General features: G+C 42.7%; 1 protein-coding gene across 3 annotated transcripts in view; it reads left to right on the top strand.

The window, feature by feature from the left end:
* The window catches only part of EEA1 (early endosome antigen 1), a 124527-nt gene continuing 115465 nt past the window's right edge, over nt 8745–17806 (top strand). Inside the window, exon 1 of one of the 3 annotated variants that reach the window (XM_018047620.1) lies at nt 8745–9027. In XM_018047620.1, the coding sequence (XP_017903109.1) occupies nt 9004–9027 (24 nt within the window). In that variant the 5' untranslated portion in view covers nt 8745–9003. The remainder of the gene's footprint in view (nt 9028–17806) is intronic. The other 2 variants (XM_018047619.1, XM_018047621.1) reach the window with 2 other exon arrangements.

The raw sequence follows: 17806 nt of genomic DNA, 5'->3' as shown, positions 1-17806 counted from the left end.
GGAATTTTTGTTGGGCCACTTCCACATGATTTTGTGGTCTATTTTGTACTTTATCAACTCTTGCTGTTGTTTAGTTGCTAAGTTGTGTCTGACTCTTTGCAACCCCGTGGACTGTAGCCCACCAGGCTCCCTGTCCTAAGCTCAAGAATACTGAAGTGGGTTGCCATTTTGTTCTCCAGGGGATCTTCCTCAACCAGGGACTGAACCCGCATCTCCTATATTGGCAGGCAGATTCTTTCCCACTGAGCCGGGGAAGCCCCTACTGCCTTTATGTGAGGTTTAAATGCAGTAGACTTGACCATGACCATATATGTATATACATGCATATATATATACATACACATATGATTTTTAATAAATTTTAAAACATAATTTCCTAAACCTGCTTCCAGAGAAACTCAGTGGAGACCTGGTACTTTTCCTAGAGTTAAGTCAACTAGAGTATGGAGAAAATCAGTAGAGACTTCAGGAGGATTCCTGTATCTTCCCACTGCTTTGAAGTTCTTGCCTTTGTCTCTCTCTTCATCCATCCCTCAAGGGTTGAAAGAAACACAAACTGATACCAGACTTCAATTAGTTGGTTCAATGATGCTAATGTAATTTGTTAAAACTGAACAGTTCAGTTGAAAAAATAAAGACTAATCACTGCCAAATACCTGGTGAGTAGTCCTGTGTGCATTCCTTAGAATCCTTAAACTGTCTCTGCCTTATTTATACAGTCACCATCTGCACTTTACTTATCCTGTTGTAATTTTTTATGCATTTGCTTCTACTTGGAAATGAATCATTTGGTGGTCACACATGAAATTAACCAGGAGAAAAAAATGTTCTGATTTAGAGAAGGCAGAGAATAGGTTGTTTCTCATCAATATTGAGAAATTTTGAACAGTTAGGAATCATGTGCTCAGTCATTCAGTCATGGGCAACTCTTTGCGACCCCATGGACTACTGTAGCCTGCCAGGCTCCTCTGTCTGTGGAAGTTTCCAGGCCAGAATACTGGAGTGGATTGCCATTTCCTTTCTCCAGGGTTAAGAAACATACATACATATATATTAAACCAAAAGAAAAAAGACTGCGGAGTGGGAACAAAGATGTTGGATTGCTCTCAGTACTGTTGGCTTTGAACCACATCCTCCCAAGTAGGAAGATATTAGTTTAAATACAAAGATATTAGTTTTTAAAGCAATTGTTATGGAAATGATCATGTACCCTTCTGTCTTAGTTTAGGCTGCTTTAACAAAATTCCACAGACTGGGTGGCAGAAATCGATTGCTCATAGTCATGAAGGCTGGAAGGCTGAGATAGGGTGCCAGCATGGTTGGGTGAGGGGCCACATCTGGGTCACTGATTTCTTGTATCCTCACATGAAGGAAGAGACCAGAGAGTTCTTTATGGTTTCTTTTATAAGAATACTAATCCCATTCTTGAGGGCTCCACCCTCATGACCTACTCATCTCCCAAAGGTGCAACCTAGTAATAACTGTTAGTTTTGGGGGTTAGAATTTCAGTATACGAGGTTTCTGTTCTGTTCACTCTTTAAATTGTGTTTGATTCTTTGTGAACCCACGAACTGCAGCAAACCAGGCTTCCCTGTCCATCATCAACTCCCAGAGTTTACTCAAACTCATGTCCGTTGAGTCGGTGATGCCATACCATGTCATCTTCTGTCACCCCCTTCTCTTCTTGACCTCAATCTTTCCCAGCATCAGGGTCTTTTCCAGTGAGTCAGCTCTTCGCATCAGGTGGCCAAAGTACTGGAGCTTCAGTTTCAGCATCAGTCCTTCCAATGAATATTCAGGGTTGATTTCCTTTAGAATGAACTGTTTGGATCTCCTTGCTGTCTAAGGGACTCTCAAGAGTCTTTTCTAAAACCACAGTTTAAAAGCATCAATACTTCAGTGCTCAGCCTTCTTTATGGTCCAGCTCTCACATCCATACATGACTGCTGGATAAACCATAGCTTTGACTATACGGACTTTTGTCAGTAAAGTGATGTCTCTGCTTTTTAATATGCTGCCTAGGTTGGATCACAGCTTTTCTTCCAAGGAGGAAGTGTCTTTTAATTTCGTGGCTACAATCACTATCCACAGTGATTTTGGAGCCCAGGAAAATAAAATCTGTCACTGTTTCCACTTTCCCCTATCTATTTGCCATAATGTTATGGGACTGGATGTCATGATCTTAGTTTTTTGAATGGTGATTTTTAAGCCAGCCTTTTCACTCTCCTCTTTCACTTTCATCAAGAGGCTCTTTAGTTCCTCTTTGCTTTCTGCCATTAAAGTAGTATCATCTGCATATCTGAGGTTGTTGATATTTCTCCCAGCAATCTTGATTGCAGCTTGTGAGTCATCTAGCCCAGCATTTTGCATGCTGTACTCTGCATAGAAGTTAAATAATCAGGGCAACAATATACAGCTTCGATGTACTCCTTACCAGTTTTGAACCAGTCCATTGTTCCATGTCCAGTTCTAACTGTTGCTTCTTGTCCTGCATACAGATTTCTCAGGAGACAGGTAAGATGGTCTGGTATTCCCATCTCTTTAAGAATATTCCACAGTTTGTTGTGATCCACACAGTCAAAGGCTTTAGTGCAGCCAATGAAGCAGAAGCAGATGTTTTTCTGGAATTCCCTTGTTTTTTCTATGATCCAATGGATGTTGGAATTTCTTAGTTCTTCTTCTAAATCCAGCTTGTACATCTGAAGTTCTGAGACCACCTACTGCTAGAGCCCAGCTTGAAGGATTTTGAGCAGTACCTTGCCAGTATGTAAAATGAGTACAATTGTGCGGTAGTTTGAACATTCTTTGACATTGCCCTTCTTTGGGATTGGAATGAAAACTGACCTTTTCCATTCCTGTGGCCACTGCTGACTTTTCCATATTTGCTGGCATATTGAGTACAGCACTTTAATAGCATCATCTTTCAGGATTTGCAATAGCTCAGCTGGAATTCCATCACCTCCACTAGCTTTGTTCATAGTGATGCTTCCTAAGTCCCACTTGACTTCACACTCTAGGGTATCTGGCTCTGGGTGAGTGACCACACCATCATGGTGATCATGGTCATTAAGACCTTTTTTGTATAGTTCTTCTGTGTATTTTTGCCACCTCTTCAATCTCATCTGTTTCTGTTAGGCATGAATTTTAGCGGGGTCAAAAACATTTAAATCTTCCTTTCCTCATTCATCAAGAAATATTTATTTATTGCTAATCATGGATTGAGCATTGTTTTAATTATTGGGGTTACAGCAGGGAACAAGAGACAAGATTCTTGTATTCAGTTTTCTCTGCTATGCAGAGAATTAGAATGGGTAATCTGATAGATTGCAGACCCCATCAATACTTTGGATGAGGTGATCCTTGGAGATCTCTCTGAGGAGGTGACTTTTAAAGTACAATATAAATGCCAAGAAATTAATCACAAAGCATTTCCTAAATAGAAACTGTTTGAGCAAAGGCAGGAATAAGTTTTTTGCAACTGACGAAAAACCAGTTCAAGGAGGCTGAAGCAAAGTAAGCTAAGTGTTGTAAGTAGAAGGCAGAGAAGCAGGAGGGACCAGATCAACAGGTTGTGTGAGCCAGGATAAGGTATTTGGACTTTATTGTGAGTGTGATGGGAAGCTACAGTCAAGGAGGACAGTGCTGCTACCTAATTTGCATTTTTAAAAAGTTGTTTCTAGCTGCTGTATAGTGAACAGATTATTGGGAAGCCAAAGGAAAAGCAGGGAGATCAACCAGGAAACTCTTCCAGTAGTTTGGACAGGAGATAAAGGTGCTGTGGAAAGAAGTGGCAGGTCTGGTATATGTTTTGGAGGTAGACCTGCTGGACTGGATGTAGAGAGGAGAAGTGATGAGATAGACAAAAAGAAGATAATGCCAAGATTTCTGGTTTGCAGACTTCCCTGGTGGCTCAGACGGTAAAGCGTCTGTCTACAATGCGGGAGACCTGGGTTCCATCCCTGGGTCGGGAAGATCCACTGGAGAAGGAAATGGCAATTCACTCCAGTACTACTGCCTGGAAAATCCCATGGACAGAGGAGCCTGGTAGGCTACAGTCCATGGGGTCTCAAAGAGTCGGACGCAACTGAGCGACTTCACTTTCACTTTCCAACTAAGTAGTTGGGGGGTAGGATGTAATGAGACAGGAAAACTGATGAAGGAGCACTTTTGAAGATAAAAATGAAACAGTTTTTGGTGGGCCATGTTAAGTTTGAGGTGCTGGTTAGACATCCAAGAAGAAAAACAAAGTAGCTGGTTTTTTATCCAAGTCTGAAACCTGGGGAGATTCAGCACTGGAGATGTAGACTCGGGCAAATGGATGAAATTTAAAGTCAGGAGACTAGTTGAGATCACTTCTAGGCCATGTGGGATAGATGAAATGAGGGGTCTTAGAACATTAAAGAGGCACGGTAAGATATGCAATAGAGAAATCTTCAAACAAGTATTTGGAGGAATGGTCACTGAGAAGAAAAACTAGAAAGTAAGCTGTCAAGGAAGTCAAGAATAAAACAAGGAGAGAACCATCTAGTGTTCTCAGTGTGAATAAGAGTCAAAGTAAAAGAAAAAAAATAAAGTTGTCACTGGATTAGGCAACATGTATGTTGTTAGTGATCTTAATATGAACAGTCCCATCAGAGTAGATGAGAAGGCAGCTTGATTGGAGTGGGTTAAGAAGAAAATGAATAAACTGAAGGAACTATAGGTATGAAAGCCACCACGGGGCCTCCAGAGAAAGAAGACAGGAGTCTGCTGGGCAATGTTGGGTGCCTATTTGAGCTCTGTGACTTTTAATGTAAAATAAGTCCAATAGCCCCCGCTATATATTTGTACCTCTAGTGATATTCAGTTGCTCCTGTACAGCATCGAGTAGTTGGGTAGTCATGTTTGGGTTCTGCTAGCTGAAAACAATGGAGGAAGAGAGAGCTGAAGTTAAGCATATTTGCAAAGGGTAGCGGTGCTATAAAGTTGGATCATAGGCTTTAGGTTGGGTTTTGATAGAAATAAGGATGCTAGGGAAATGGCAAATTTTGTGAGACAGTGAAGAACAGAGAAGCCTGCCATCTACAGTCCATGAGGTCACAAAGAGTTGGACATAACTGAGCGATTGAACAAGAAGAAGAAGGGAAATGGCTGATAGTTAGTAAGAAGGGCCAATGAACTGGAGGTCTTGATGGAGTCAAAGAACTTGTGAAATATGGATGTAAAAGAGTTAAATGGATAGAAATTTAGCAGCCAGAGGGCTTCCCAGGTGGCGCTAATGGTAAAGAATCTGCCTGCCAATGCGGGAGATGCCTGAGTTCAGGGTTTGATCCCTGGGTTGGGAAGATGCTGTGGAGAAGGGAATGGCAACCAACTCCAGTATTCTTGCCTGGGAAGTCTCATGGATAGAGGAGCCTGGTGGGCTGCAGTCCATTGGGAAGCAAAGAGTCGGACACGACTGAGCATGCATGCACTTGCTATTTGCTTGCTACGTTAAATTGGACTGTTTTGTGTGGGAAGCTGCTAGATTATAATGAAGGATATTCTTACATGATGAAGTTTCAACCACTGCTTATTTTCCTTTGGAGTAATTAAGTTCTCTAGTATATTATTCCAGTGATGGAGTTATCATAAGCTGCGGGGAAGAATACAGATTTTTTTTAATAACCCATCTTGCTAAGCAGTAGATGAGAATCTATTATATTAGTCAAAAGATTCTACTGGAGAATTTCAGTGGAGAAGGCCTTAGCATGTGACATCAAAAAGCAGCTTTAAACTAATTTTTGAAAAAATGTCACTTTAAATGTAAAAAGCTGTTTCCTTTCTTTGCTTACAACACTTGTGATGTCAAATGTGTTTTTTTCCATACCAAGCAATTCTCCAGTTCTCCAGACACCACCCAGGTATCCTACAATTTAATTCAGTTTTGCTACTAACAAGCCAGTCAGCACAGACCCCAAAGGCTAAAGACTCAGTCCCACCAAAAATGCTCCTTACTTGAGATACCACTTGGAAGTTCCAGGTTGTCACTTGTACTTTGGGCCAACTGGTTATATATTGGGGGTTCCCACAACACTCTCCCCAGCTTATACAATTTGCTGTAATCCCTGATGGATGTGAGTTTGAGTGAACTCCGGGAGATGGTGAGGGACAGGGAGGCCTGGCGTGCTGCAATTCATGGGGTCGCAAAGAGTTGGACACGACTGAGCGACTGAACTGAACTAACAGGACTTCCCAGGTGTTGCTATTGGTAAAAACCTCCCCTGCAAATGCAGGAGATATGAGATGCAAGTTCGATCCCTGGGGTGGGAAGATCCTCTGGAGGAGGGCATGGCAATGCACTCCAGTATTCTTGCCTGGGAAATCTCATAGACCAAGGAGCCTGGTGGGCTACAGTCCATAGGATTGAAACAACTAAACACACATACACATATAATTGCTAACAGAACTCACAGAAATACTTACTCTTACTGCTGCTGCTGCTGCTATGTCGCTTCAGTCGTGTCCGACTCTGTGTGACCCCATAGACGGTAGCCCACCAGGCTCCCCCGTCCCTGGGATTCTCCAGGCAAGAACACTGGAGTGGGTTGCCATTTCCTTCTCCAATGCATGAAAGTGAAAAGTGAAAGTGAAGTCTCTCAGTCGTGTCCAATCCTCAGCGACTCCATGGACTGCAGCCTTCCAGGCTCCTCCACACATGGGATTTTACTCTTACTGGTTTATTACAAAGGTTACCACTCCATAACAGCCAAATGGAAGAGAAGTATAGGGCAAGGTATGGGGAAAGGGGTGCAAAGCTTTCCCATACCTTCCAGACAGGTAATCCTCTAGCACCTTGATGCTCAGTTCTCTAAACCTCATTATTGAGGGTTTTTATGAAGGTTTCATTATATAGGTATAATTGATTATATCATTGGCCAATGGTGATTGTCTTTCAGTTCTTCCCTGCAGAAGGTGGAGGGGGAATGTGGGCTCGAAAATTCCAGCCTTATAATCATGATTTGGTTAGTGCCCATCCTAAAGCTAGGGACACCCAACCATTCACTAGCATGCAAAAAGACACTCAAGACTCTGGAATTCCAAGGGTCTTAGAAGCTCTGGTGTCTGGAACCAGGGTAAAAAATCAAACATTACAACAAAACATGCTCTTATTACCCTATCACTCAGCATATTACTCAGGGGCAGGGACCAAATATATACTTATTACATCACAGTTTTATTCCCATATTGTCTGACAATAAAGTACCATTGCTTTGCTCTGTTTGCCTGGAAGTATTTAAGTGCACTGTCATCGATGGTGATTAATAATATATCAGTTGTAGGCACGTCTGTTTTGCTGCATTATTGACACACACACATTAAAAAACAGACATGTTTGGATAGAAACAACATATTACATCATATAATGCTTTATTTAGATTTTACAAAACATTTTTTAACCTTAATTGGAAAATAATATTTGCTGCGTTTTTTCAAAAGATCTGTATTTTCTAATAAGCACTCCATTCATGGCTTGGTAGACTTCAGATCGGCACCCCCAGCAAGTTAATTGCATTCTTCTTCTCCCCTTCCCTATTTAAGGGCTTCTCTGGTGCCTCAGATGGTAAAGAATCTGCCTGGAATGACGGAGACCTGGGCTCAATCCCTGGGTCAGGAAGATTCTCTGGAGGAGGGAATGGCAACCCACTCCAGTATTCTTGCCTAGGAAATCCCCATGGACAGAGGAGCCTGGAGGGCTACAGTCCATGGGGTCGCAAAGAGTCTGACAGGACTGAGCGACTACACTTTCCCTTTCTTTCACTTTCCTTATTTAAACACTATTAAAGTTCCCCCACCCCCACCCTAAAGTGGAACCTCTTAGCTTGTGAATGCTGGCAGAATGGTAGGATTTCGCAGCTGTGATTTTTGAGTGTAAATAATGATGTCGTGCCTGGAAGTCAGTTCCAGGTCGACTTCCAAGTCCACGTCCTTGTTTTGGCAAACTGTTTATCTGTGACCTCATTATTTTTTCTTAATCTATGAAACAGATGCATTAAGGTCGTCACTTCATATACATCTGTTATCAGAAGAGGATTTAAAATTCCTTAGGAGAATGGACCAAGCATGGGCTTTAGATAGTGCAACATGTTAACGACATCACCCCATTAAATATTGTTGTTATAGTCCAAAACAGACAACCTCAAACTTCTCTTGCTAATTCAAATTCCAGTTTCTTCCTACCATTTTTTTCCGGTTCTTACTTTCCCTTCGGCTGAAATTAGGAGCAGGAAGGGAGAAGGGAAAGGAGCCAGGATTGGACCAGGGGAGAGAAGCCTATCAGACCGGTGAATCGTGTCTGTGATTCTCTCCTTTGCTTCCACCCAGGGACTAAGCGCTTCTAGCAGAAATGACGGTCCCGTTCAGGAACGGCCAAGGCCAGGCTCACACTGACAAATTTTACAGTGTAGTCTGAGGTGCAGTCTAGGTACCTGCCCCGAGATCCCTCTTGGTGTCGCGGTCACTGACCCCCACCGGTTCCCCTAGCGGGTACGCGGTCTGAGCGCGGGAGCGTCCTCCGACGGAGCGCGGGCATGCGCTCGGCGGCCGTGGCGTCCCCCAACCCGCCGGAAGGAGCGGCGGCGGCGCCCACGTCCTGCCGCCTGTCCGTCACGCAACCACCCACGCCGCCGCCTCTTTCGATTGGTCGCAGACGCGGGCCAGGCCCCTTCTAGCCCCGCCTCCCGTGGATGGACAGGCCGAGAGGGCGGCGCGGCGGCGGGTGGGTCCGCCCCGCTGTCAGTTAGGGGGAAGACCTGGCAGGCGGGCGGCGCTCGCTGGCTACCTCGTCGCTCTCTCGGGCGCGCTCCCTCTCGCAGCTTGCGGGGAAGTCGGGGCAGCCCGAGCGGCCACCACCACCGCCTCGCCCCGTCCTCCTCCCAGTCCTCTCCCGGCTCAGTCCCTCCAGCCCGCGCACCCCTGAGTAGTCAGTGGCCCCCGCGGAAGGTTCGGAGAGTCACCGCGGCGGCGCCGGTGGTGTTTAAAACCATGTTAAGGAGGATTCTGCAGAGGGTAAGAGAGAGAAACCGTCTTTCCAGGAGCACGTGAGCGGAGAGCCGGGGACGCGGAAGCCGCCCCCTCCTGAGCGCGGGCTCCTTCCTTCTTTAGGCCCCGCAGCCCGGGCGGCGATTAGGCCTCGGTCGTCTGCTCCGGGGGCGGGCCGCGGGGGCAGGGAGGGCGGGCGGGCGGGCGGGGCGGCGGCTGGGCAGCAGGCCGGGGCCGGGCGTCTGGTCCCCCGCGGCTCCGCACGCCCAGGCCCCGGCCCGGCTCTCGCGCGGGCTGTCAGTGCGCGCGGGAGGGTGTGGTGCCCGCACGCTCCTTCCAGAACCTGGAGTGGCTGTGAAAATGGAGAGTTAGTGCCTGCGGGTCCGGCCCGCCATCCGCGCGCCAGGCCGGAGAACGCGCGGTGGGAGCTCGGAGGAGGCTCGCCGCGCCCAGCGTGCCCCCCAACTTTCCACGACGCGCACCTGCCACACGCGGCTTCGGTACCTCAGCTGGGCGACCCCGCAGGGTGATGTGGTGAAGCCAGGCCTAGCATCGGCCCAGTGGCGGTACCGACACCTAACTGGCAAAGTCAGCTGCGAAGGAAGATACTACTCACAGTTGGCAACTTTTTCCTCCTCCAATTAAAAATGCGTTTTCCTCTGCCAGCCTAGTACCTTTTCCGAGTTATCCAAGAATAAATTAGTTGTACGCTTTACCTAACGGAATGCTCCTTTACTTTCTGCCGGTGTATGTCCATTTCAGATCTGGAAAAACCTTACGATGTAAAGATTGAGTAGGAAGGCTGGAGGTGTTTTGTTTAGGAATCAGTTCCTAGAATAAGAATTAAAATGTTTTCTATAAGAGTTACTGTTAAGTTTTTGTTTTGGTTACCTTTTTAAAAATCTCTTTTTGAGACTAATGGGAGTGCAACAAAAAGGTAAATGGTTGAAAATGTGGTGTCGAACCCACTAGTTGGTTCCTGAGGGAGTAGGATAACTAGTTCCAAGCACAAAAGGAGTTTATTGAACTTGTAGTATGCCGTCCAGGAAGGTGCTAAAGAGAGTTGAGTCATCCCCTGTATAGAAAGGGAGTGTCCTTGCGCCTGCAGAGCTTTGTGAAACGTTCAAGTCACGTGAAACTTGGTCGTATATCAGGGGGAGAAATAGTTAATTTCTGTATCTGCCACCATGTATTGACATTAGACGGTTTTTTGCAATGTTTTTGTCAGTTTTTTGAAATCTTGATAAGTGCTGTTTTTGTCAGTAGCAAGGGCATGCGCTTTACTCTGGCCCTCAGCTCAACATTAAAGGCATCTGTGCGTGGTTTACCCGCACTGATTAGAGTTTCTTTTTTCACACCTGAAGGAACTCATTTCCTCATGCCTCAGATTTTTTTGTAATGTAGTTCCACAGCTAAAGATTATCAATAGTTTGCCTGTGGTTTGCTTTGAAGTTTATAAATGAAACAAAGTGTTTACTGACTTAAGAATAGCTTTTGGTAGTTTTAGGTTAGTTTTCAGAAATACAGCAGCTTTCAGGTACTCTTGGTTTAGTGTTCTTAAGCGTTACAGTTGTATAAAGGTCATTTTGAGTGTTGGTGCATACACATCAATGGCTACAGAAGTTTCAGGTGAAACTACAAGATGGGAATTTATTCTGGTATTGCTGAGGTGTTATAAGTCACTTGGCAACATAGCATTATTGACATTTGTGAGCGGATAAGTCTTTGTTGTAGTGGGCTGTAGTTTGCATTGCAGGATGTTTAGCAGCATCCCTGGCTTCTGCCCACTCGATGCCATAGCACCCCCCCCCCCAATGCCCTACCCACTTTTGTGACAACCAGAAATATCTTAAGACTTTACCAAATGTCACCTGGGGGCAAAATTGCCCTGGCTGAAAACCACTGTCTGAAATTTATATATTCTTTTATAGGAAAGTTTGAATTGTATCTCATAGCTTACTACTTTTTTTCCCTTCAGTATCCTAGAGTGGCAGTAAAAGCAAAGTATCTGTTAGGGGCCTAGGAACCAGTTAAATAAGATATGGGCCCTCCTTTTAGAATTCACAGCTAGTTGAGGGAATGACCATTTAAAAGTAATGGAAGTGCTTTGTAATGGAAGAATGAATAGTGCCTGCAGGCCACTTCCTGGGAGGGTATTGGGGCGATCTGGGAAAGCTTCTGGGAGGAGGGTATATTTGCAGCTCAAAAGAGGGGAGGGCAGGTTGGGCTGAGGGAACTGTGGCTGCCTAGACCAGAAGTCAAAAATGGGCGTGTAGTATTAAGGGGAGTGTAAACAGTTAAGTTTAGGTAGGCAGATGATGTGCAGGGATTGGTAGGAGGTGAGGCTGCCAAGGTAGGTCCAGCTGTAGCAGGAGGACCTAGAGTCCCCTGGTGGAATTCGGCTCTAATCTTACAGATGGGTCAGTGTTAATGCTCAGCATTTAGTAGGAGCATTTGGATAAATCCTTAAAGAAACCTTGTAATTCATATTACTAGTTTAAACTCCACAGGTGGTGTTTACTGACAAGTACAACTTGAATCTTTATGTACCATGGCAACCATTTTATTTTCTCCCACCTTGATGATCTTATTTCTCAGAAGAGGTTATGAGATATAAGATTAAAACTAAGGTGACTCGGAGGAGAAGGGGACGACAGAGGATGAGATGGTTGGATGGCATCACTGACTCAATGGACATGAGTTTGAGTAAGTTCCGGGAGTTAGTGATGGACAGGGAATCCTGGCCTGCTGCAGTCCATGGGGTCTAAAAGAGTTGGATATGGCTGAGCAACTGAACTGACTGAAGGTGGCTTATTTAGAGATTTGTTTGAAATGGTGTTCATGCTTTGAAATTAAATTGCATACTTTTTTTAACATTCTGTTTTTTACATGACCTTTTCATTTTAACTCTTGTAATTTTCCTCTGAATAGTGTACTTTAAATAGCATTTTTGAAAAAAGAAACAGTGTGCATATAGTCAATTGTAACTCAGGATCTTTGAACATCACCAATAAGGGTGATGTTTATAGAAAATTTAGGGTACTTTATAGAAAATTTAGTTTGTTTTTTCTTTCTTCCATTAGCTATTAAAAGGTGCTTCTTTGAGGCTTGTCAAAGTCTGAAAAAAAAAACATTGAGGTAGCTCTAATATGTTTGTATTGATTGTTTTGCTTAATAGGCTTTGAAGAGAAATGTGGATTTAAAGAGCTTCATGGCTGGAAAGACAGCAGCATTTAGTACTTAAGGCAGTTTATAAACTTTGTTGCCATTTCATTCTTAGGGATTTTACTCTGATTTAACGGAGATCTTTAAGTGTATTAGATTTGTTTTTATTGGTAATACTGCTAAAGAAAAAATGCATTTAATTCTAGAATTGTGGAAACAGAAGTCTTCTTTTATGGTTAATGGGTCTCTGATTTTAAAAGTGAGAAAGTAGAAAGGGAGAGATTAAGTGTTTTATCTAAAGCAACACAGTAGGTGTCAGAACTGAGACTAAAGCCAAATTTTCTCAGTCCATCCCCTCCCCCCTTTCCTCTGCTCCTCAAGTGATATGGTTAGCACTGTGCCAGTCATTGTCGAAAATATGGGAAAAATATGAGATCTAAATTCTCTCTCAGGGAACTTATATGATTAAGTGCCAAAGTGAATTATATAGAAAATGAAGGCTGTAGTAGTACAGAGGAGAACTCATCAGAATGAACCTGTGTGAGTGGAGAGTCTCCTTGGAGGGATGGGGTTCGAAGATGCTTAGCAGAGGAAGAGAGTTACTTTCATTCTAGGAAGGAGTTTACGGTATAAACAGACTCAGAGACAAGAATGATTTCATTCTTCCTGCTATCCCTCCATTCTTTGCATATTGCCTTTCAATAAACAAGTGTTTAATATTAAATAACACTGCATATGTGCTAGATACTGGAGGTACAGCTGTGAATAAAACTGATTCTTACCCTTAAGTAGCTTAAAACCAAGAGATAGAGGTCTGTTTACAGCAGAAAGAAATTGACAGAAACTTACAAAGATTGTATGACACCTCATCGTAGAGATTCTTGACCATCTAGCTCAGCCCTGTCCAATGCAAATATGAATCACAGACGTGATTTAAAGCTTCTAGTAGCCACATTTAAAGTAAGTGAAGAGGGACTTCCCTGGTGATCCAGTGGTTGAGAATCCGCCTTGCAGTGCAGGGTATGTAGGTTTGACCGTGGTCGGGGAACTAAGATCTCACATGCCGAGTAGTAACTAAGCCTGTGTGCTACAGCTGCTGAGCCAGAGAGCCACCACTAAGACTCTGCGCAGCCAAGTAAGTGAATGAAGATAATCACCGTCAAGGAGACATTCTTTAAAAAGTGAAGATGTGAAATTAATTTTTAAAATAGATTTCTTCTGACACAATATATAGCCAGTATAACAGTATATCTAAAATGTTTCAACATATAGTCAACATAAAAATTACTGATGAGATTTTTTTATACTAACTTTTTGAAATCTGGTTTGTATTTTGCACTAACAACAGCACATCTAACTTTGGACAGGCCATATTTTACCTGTTCAGCAGCCTTATATGGTTGGTGGCTACTGTATTGGCAGTGCAATTCTAGTTGAATACATATATACTTTTAAACTTTTATTTGGAACTAATTTCAAGCTTACAAAAAGTTATAAGAATAAAATAGTACAAGAGACAGCTGTATACTCTTTATCTGAATTTACTTAGTGTTCACATTTTATCCTGTTTGCCTTATTGCTTGTATGCTTCTCTCTCTGTATATGTGTAATTTTTTTTTTCTTGAATCACTTGAGGACCAGTTACTGCTTTTCACCTCTGAAAGCTTCAATGAAGAACAGGGATGTTCTTTTACATAACTACAGTATAGTTGCCAGCTTCATAAATTTACATTGATTCTATTTACTATTCATAATTCCATTTTTTTCAATTGACCTGATAATGTCCTTTGTAGTATTTCCCCCTTACTAGTGTAGGGTCCAGTTTGTTTATTTATTAAAAATAATAATAATTTGTTTATTTTTGGTAGCCCAAGGTCTTTTTTGCTGTACAAGGCCTTTCTGTCTTTGTGGGTGGGGTGGCTTCTCTTGTTGTCGACCATGGGCCCTAGGTGAGTGGGCTGAATAGTTGTGAAACAAAACACATGGTGTCTTCTTGGACCAGAGATTAAACCCTTGTCCCCTGCATCGGCAGTCGGATTCCTATCCACTGTACCACCAGGGAAGTCACAGTTAGGTTTAGACATTATGTGTAGTTGTTAGCTTCTATTAATCTGAAACATTACCATAGCATTTCTTTGTAATTTATGATATTTTTGAAGAATACAGAGCCCCTCTTGCTTCTCCCCCCGCCCCCGCCTCCCACGGCTATAGTGTACCTTATGTTGTGTTGCCATTGTGAGTAACATCAGGTGGCCAAAGTATTGGAGCTTCAGCTTCAGCATCACCCCTTCCAGTGAATATTCAGGACTGGTTTGCTTTAGGATGGACTGGTTGGATCTCCTTGAACTCCAGGGAGATCTCCAACACCACAGTTCAAAAGCATCAATTCTTCAGCGCACAGCTTTCTCTATAGTCCAACTCTCACATCCATATGTAACTACTGGAAAAACCATAGCTTTGACTAGATGGACCTTTGTCAGCAAAGTTATGTCTCTGCTTTTTAATACACTGTCTAGGTTGGTCATAACTTTTCTTCCAAGCAGCAAGAGTCTTTTAATTTCATGGCTGCAGTCACCATCTGCAGTGATTTTGGAGCCCCCCAAAATAAAGTCTGACACTGTTTCCCCGTCTATTTGCCATGAAGTGATGGGACCAGATGCCACAATCTTCGTTTTCTGAATGTTGAGTTTTAAGCCAACTTTTTCACTCTCCTCTTTCACTTTCATCAAGAGGCTATTTAGTTCTTCACTTTCTGCCATAAGGGTGGTGTCATCTGCATATCTGAGGTTCTTGATATTTCCCCCGGCAATCTTGATTCCAGCTTGTGCTTCTTCCAGTCCAGTGTTTCTCATGATGTACTCGGCATATAAATTAAGTAAGCAGGGTGACAACATACAGCCTTGATGTACTCCTTTACCGATTTGGAGCCAGTCTGTTGTTCCATGTCCAGTTCTAACTGTTGCTTCCTGACCTGCATACAGATTTCTCAAGAGGCAGGTCAGGTGGTCTGGTATTCCCATCTCTCTCAGAATTTTCCACAGTTTGTTGTGATCCACACAGTCAAAGGCTTTGGCATAGTCAGTAAAGCAGAAATAGATGTTTTTCTGGAACTCTCTTGCTTTTTCGATGATCCAGCAGATGTTGGCAATTTGATCTCTGGTTCCTCTGCCTTTTCTAAATCCAGCTTGAACATCTGGAAGTTCACGGTTCACGTACTGTTCAAACCTCGCTTGGAGAACTTTGAGCATTACTTTGCTAGCGTGTGAGATGAGTGCAATTGTGCGGTTTGAGCATTCTTTGCCATTGCCTTTCTTTGGGATTGGAGTGAAAACCGGCCTTTTCCAGTCCTGCGGCCACTGCTGAGTTTTCCACATTTGCTGGCATATTGAATGCAGCACTTTCATAGCGTCATCTTTTAGGATTTGAAATAGCTCAACTGGAATTCCATCACCTCCACTAGCTTTGTTCATAGTGATGATTCCTAAAGTCTACTTGACTTCGCATTCCAGGATGTCTGGCTCTAGGTAAGTGATCATACTATCGTGCTTGTCTGGGTCATGAAGATCTTTTTTTGTATAGTTCTTTTGTATATTATTCTTGCCACCTCTTCTTAATATCATCTGCTTCTGTAAGGTCCATACCATTTCTGTCTTTTATTGAGCCCATCTTTGCATGAAATGTTTCCTTGGTACCTCTCATTTTCTTGAAGAGATCTCTAGTCTTTCCCATTCTGTTGCTTTCCTCTATTTCTTTGCACTGATCACTGAGCAATGCTTTCTTATCCCTCCTTGCTTTTCTTTGGAACTCTGCATTCAAATGGCTATTTCTTTCCTTTTCTCCTTTGCTTTTCTCTTTTCTTCTTTTCACAGCTATTTGTAAGACCTCCTCAGACAGCCATTTTGCTTTTTTTCATTTCTTTTTCTTGGGGATGGTCTTGATCTCTGTCTCTTTTAAAGTGTTATGAACCTCCATCCATAGTTCATCAGGCACTCTGTCAATCAGATCTAATCCCTTAAATCTATTTCTCATTTCCACTGTATAATCGTAAGCAATTTGATTTAGGTCATACCTGAATAGTCTATTGGTTTTCCCTACTTTTCTTCAATTTAAGTCTGAATTTGGCAATAAGGTGATGATCACTGGGTGATCAGTAGGTGTTTAGCATATGGAACATAATTTAATTACTACCCTTCCCTGAATCTGATAATTTATCAGACTAAAGACACATTCCAGGAGCAGGATAATGGAGCGGGTTGCTTACTGAAAACAAGACCAAGGTGTCAGAGTCGTACTGCCTAGTAATTTTTACTCAAAAGGAGGGTCAGAGTGTTCTTCTTGGACCTGCTGTTTAAGCGCTTTTAATTAAAAATAATCAATGTACCAAAGTGACATATTTTAAGGCTACATATTTTGGTTTCCTCAGGTGCATAGTAGGAGTTAATGTTTGCTGGATGAGTGTCTAAAAGAATGTTTTAAGAAGAAATTAATTTGTCAGTGTTGCATGTGATGCATATTATAGAACCGTAGGAGAGTATAGGCAGAGATCAGAGGAGCTTGATATTAAAACCAAAGCAATTACGATTTGCCCTATGATGATGGCAGTGTGAGCAGAAGAAAGAGATGAATAGGAAAGATCTGAGCATATCTCCTCATGCATATTTGTGTCTGCTGTGTGATATGGATGCACTTATGAGTAAAATAGATGTGAACCCCCGTGGAGCTGAGTAACCAGAGGTGAACTGTGGAGCTGTTCAAACAGTCATAGTTATGTGGTCACATCCTTGGGTGAGTGATCGGAAGGAAAAGCACAGAGAGCCCTAGAAGCAAACAGCAGGAGGGCTCTGATCCAACTAAGATGTTCCGGAAGTCCTCCCAGACTAGTTACACATTTAAGTTTGATGAAATTATTACTCATTTACTGAAGCAAATTTTGAGAAGTGGAGTTGTTTCTCACTGTGTAGATTTATTTTTAGTGTGTTAAGAATAAAATTAAGGTATGGAAGAACCAGGGCTAGAACTGTTTTCTTACGTGGGTGGTCTTTGCTGGAGCTGAAGAGATAGTATAGTTGGTCAAGAACCTGAACTCTGTAGCCAAACTGCCTGGAGTGGCATTTGCACCCCATTTACTAGCTGGGTAGCTTTGGGCAAGTTTCTTTGAGTTCTCTGTGTCTCATTAAAATGGTCATGATAATAGTACCCTTCTAATAGAACTGTGAGGATTAAGTGAATTAATACATGTGACACTTTTACTACAGTATCTGGCTCAGAGTAAGTTCTCTATAAATGTTAGCTGCTGTTAATGTTTTTCTATTATTACGTACTCCAGCTTTATTCAAGGAATGCTCTTCTTATCACTCCCTTGTTATTTATTTTTTATACTTTGTGTGTGTGTGTGTGTAGTCATTTGTCACAGTGTTGAACATCTATTCTGTACTAATTACTGGCTAGACTTTGGGATATTAGAACTCTTGCAGAGTTTTAATGGAGTGAGACAGATACTTAAATTTAAATAATTACAAAGCAACGTGATGTGTCAATAGATACCCAGAGGAAGAATGTGGTGTGAGGAGGAGAGCAAGAATACACAGAAAAACTATACAAAAAAGATCTTCATGACCCAGACAACCACGATGGTGCGATC

This window comes from Capra hircus, chromosome 5 (assembly GCF_001704415.2).
Source record: "Capra hircus breed San Clemente chromosome 5, ASM170441v1, whole genome shotgun sequence".
Classification (NCBI taxonomy): Eukaryota; Metazoa; Chordata; class Mammalia; order Artiodactyla; family Bovidae; genus Capra; species Capra hircus.
Note: the sequence above shows the minus strand (reverse complement) of the source record. Positions and strands in the feature narration are given on the sequence as shown.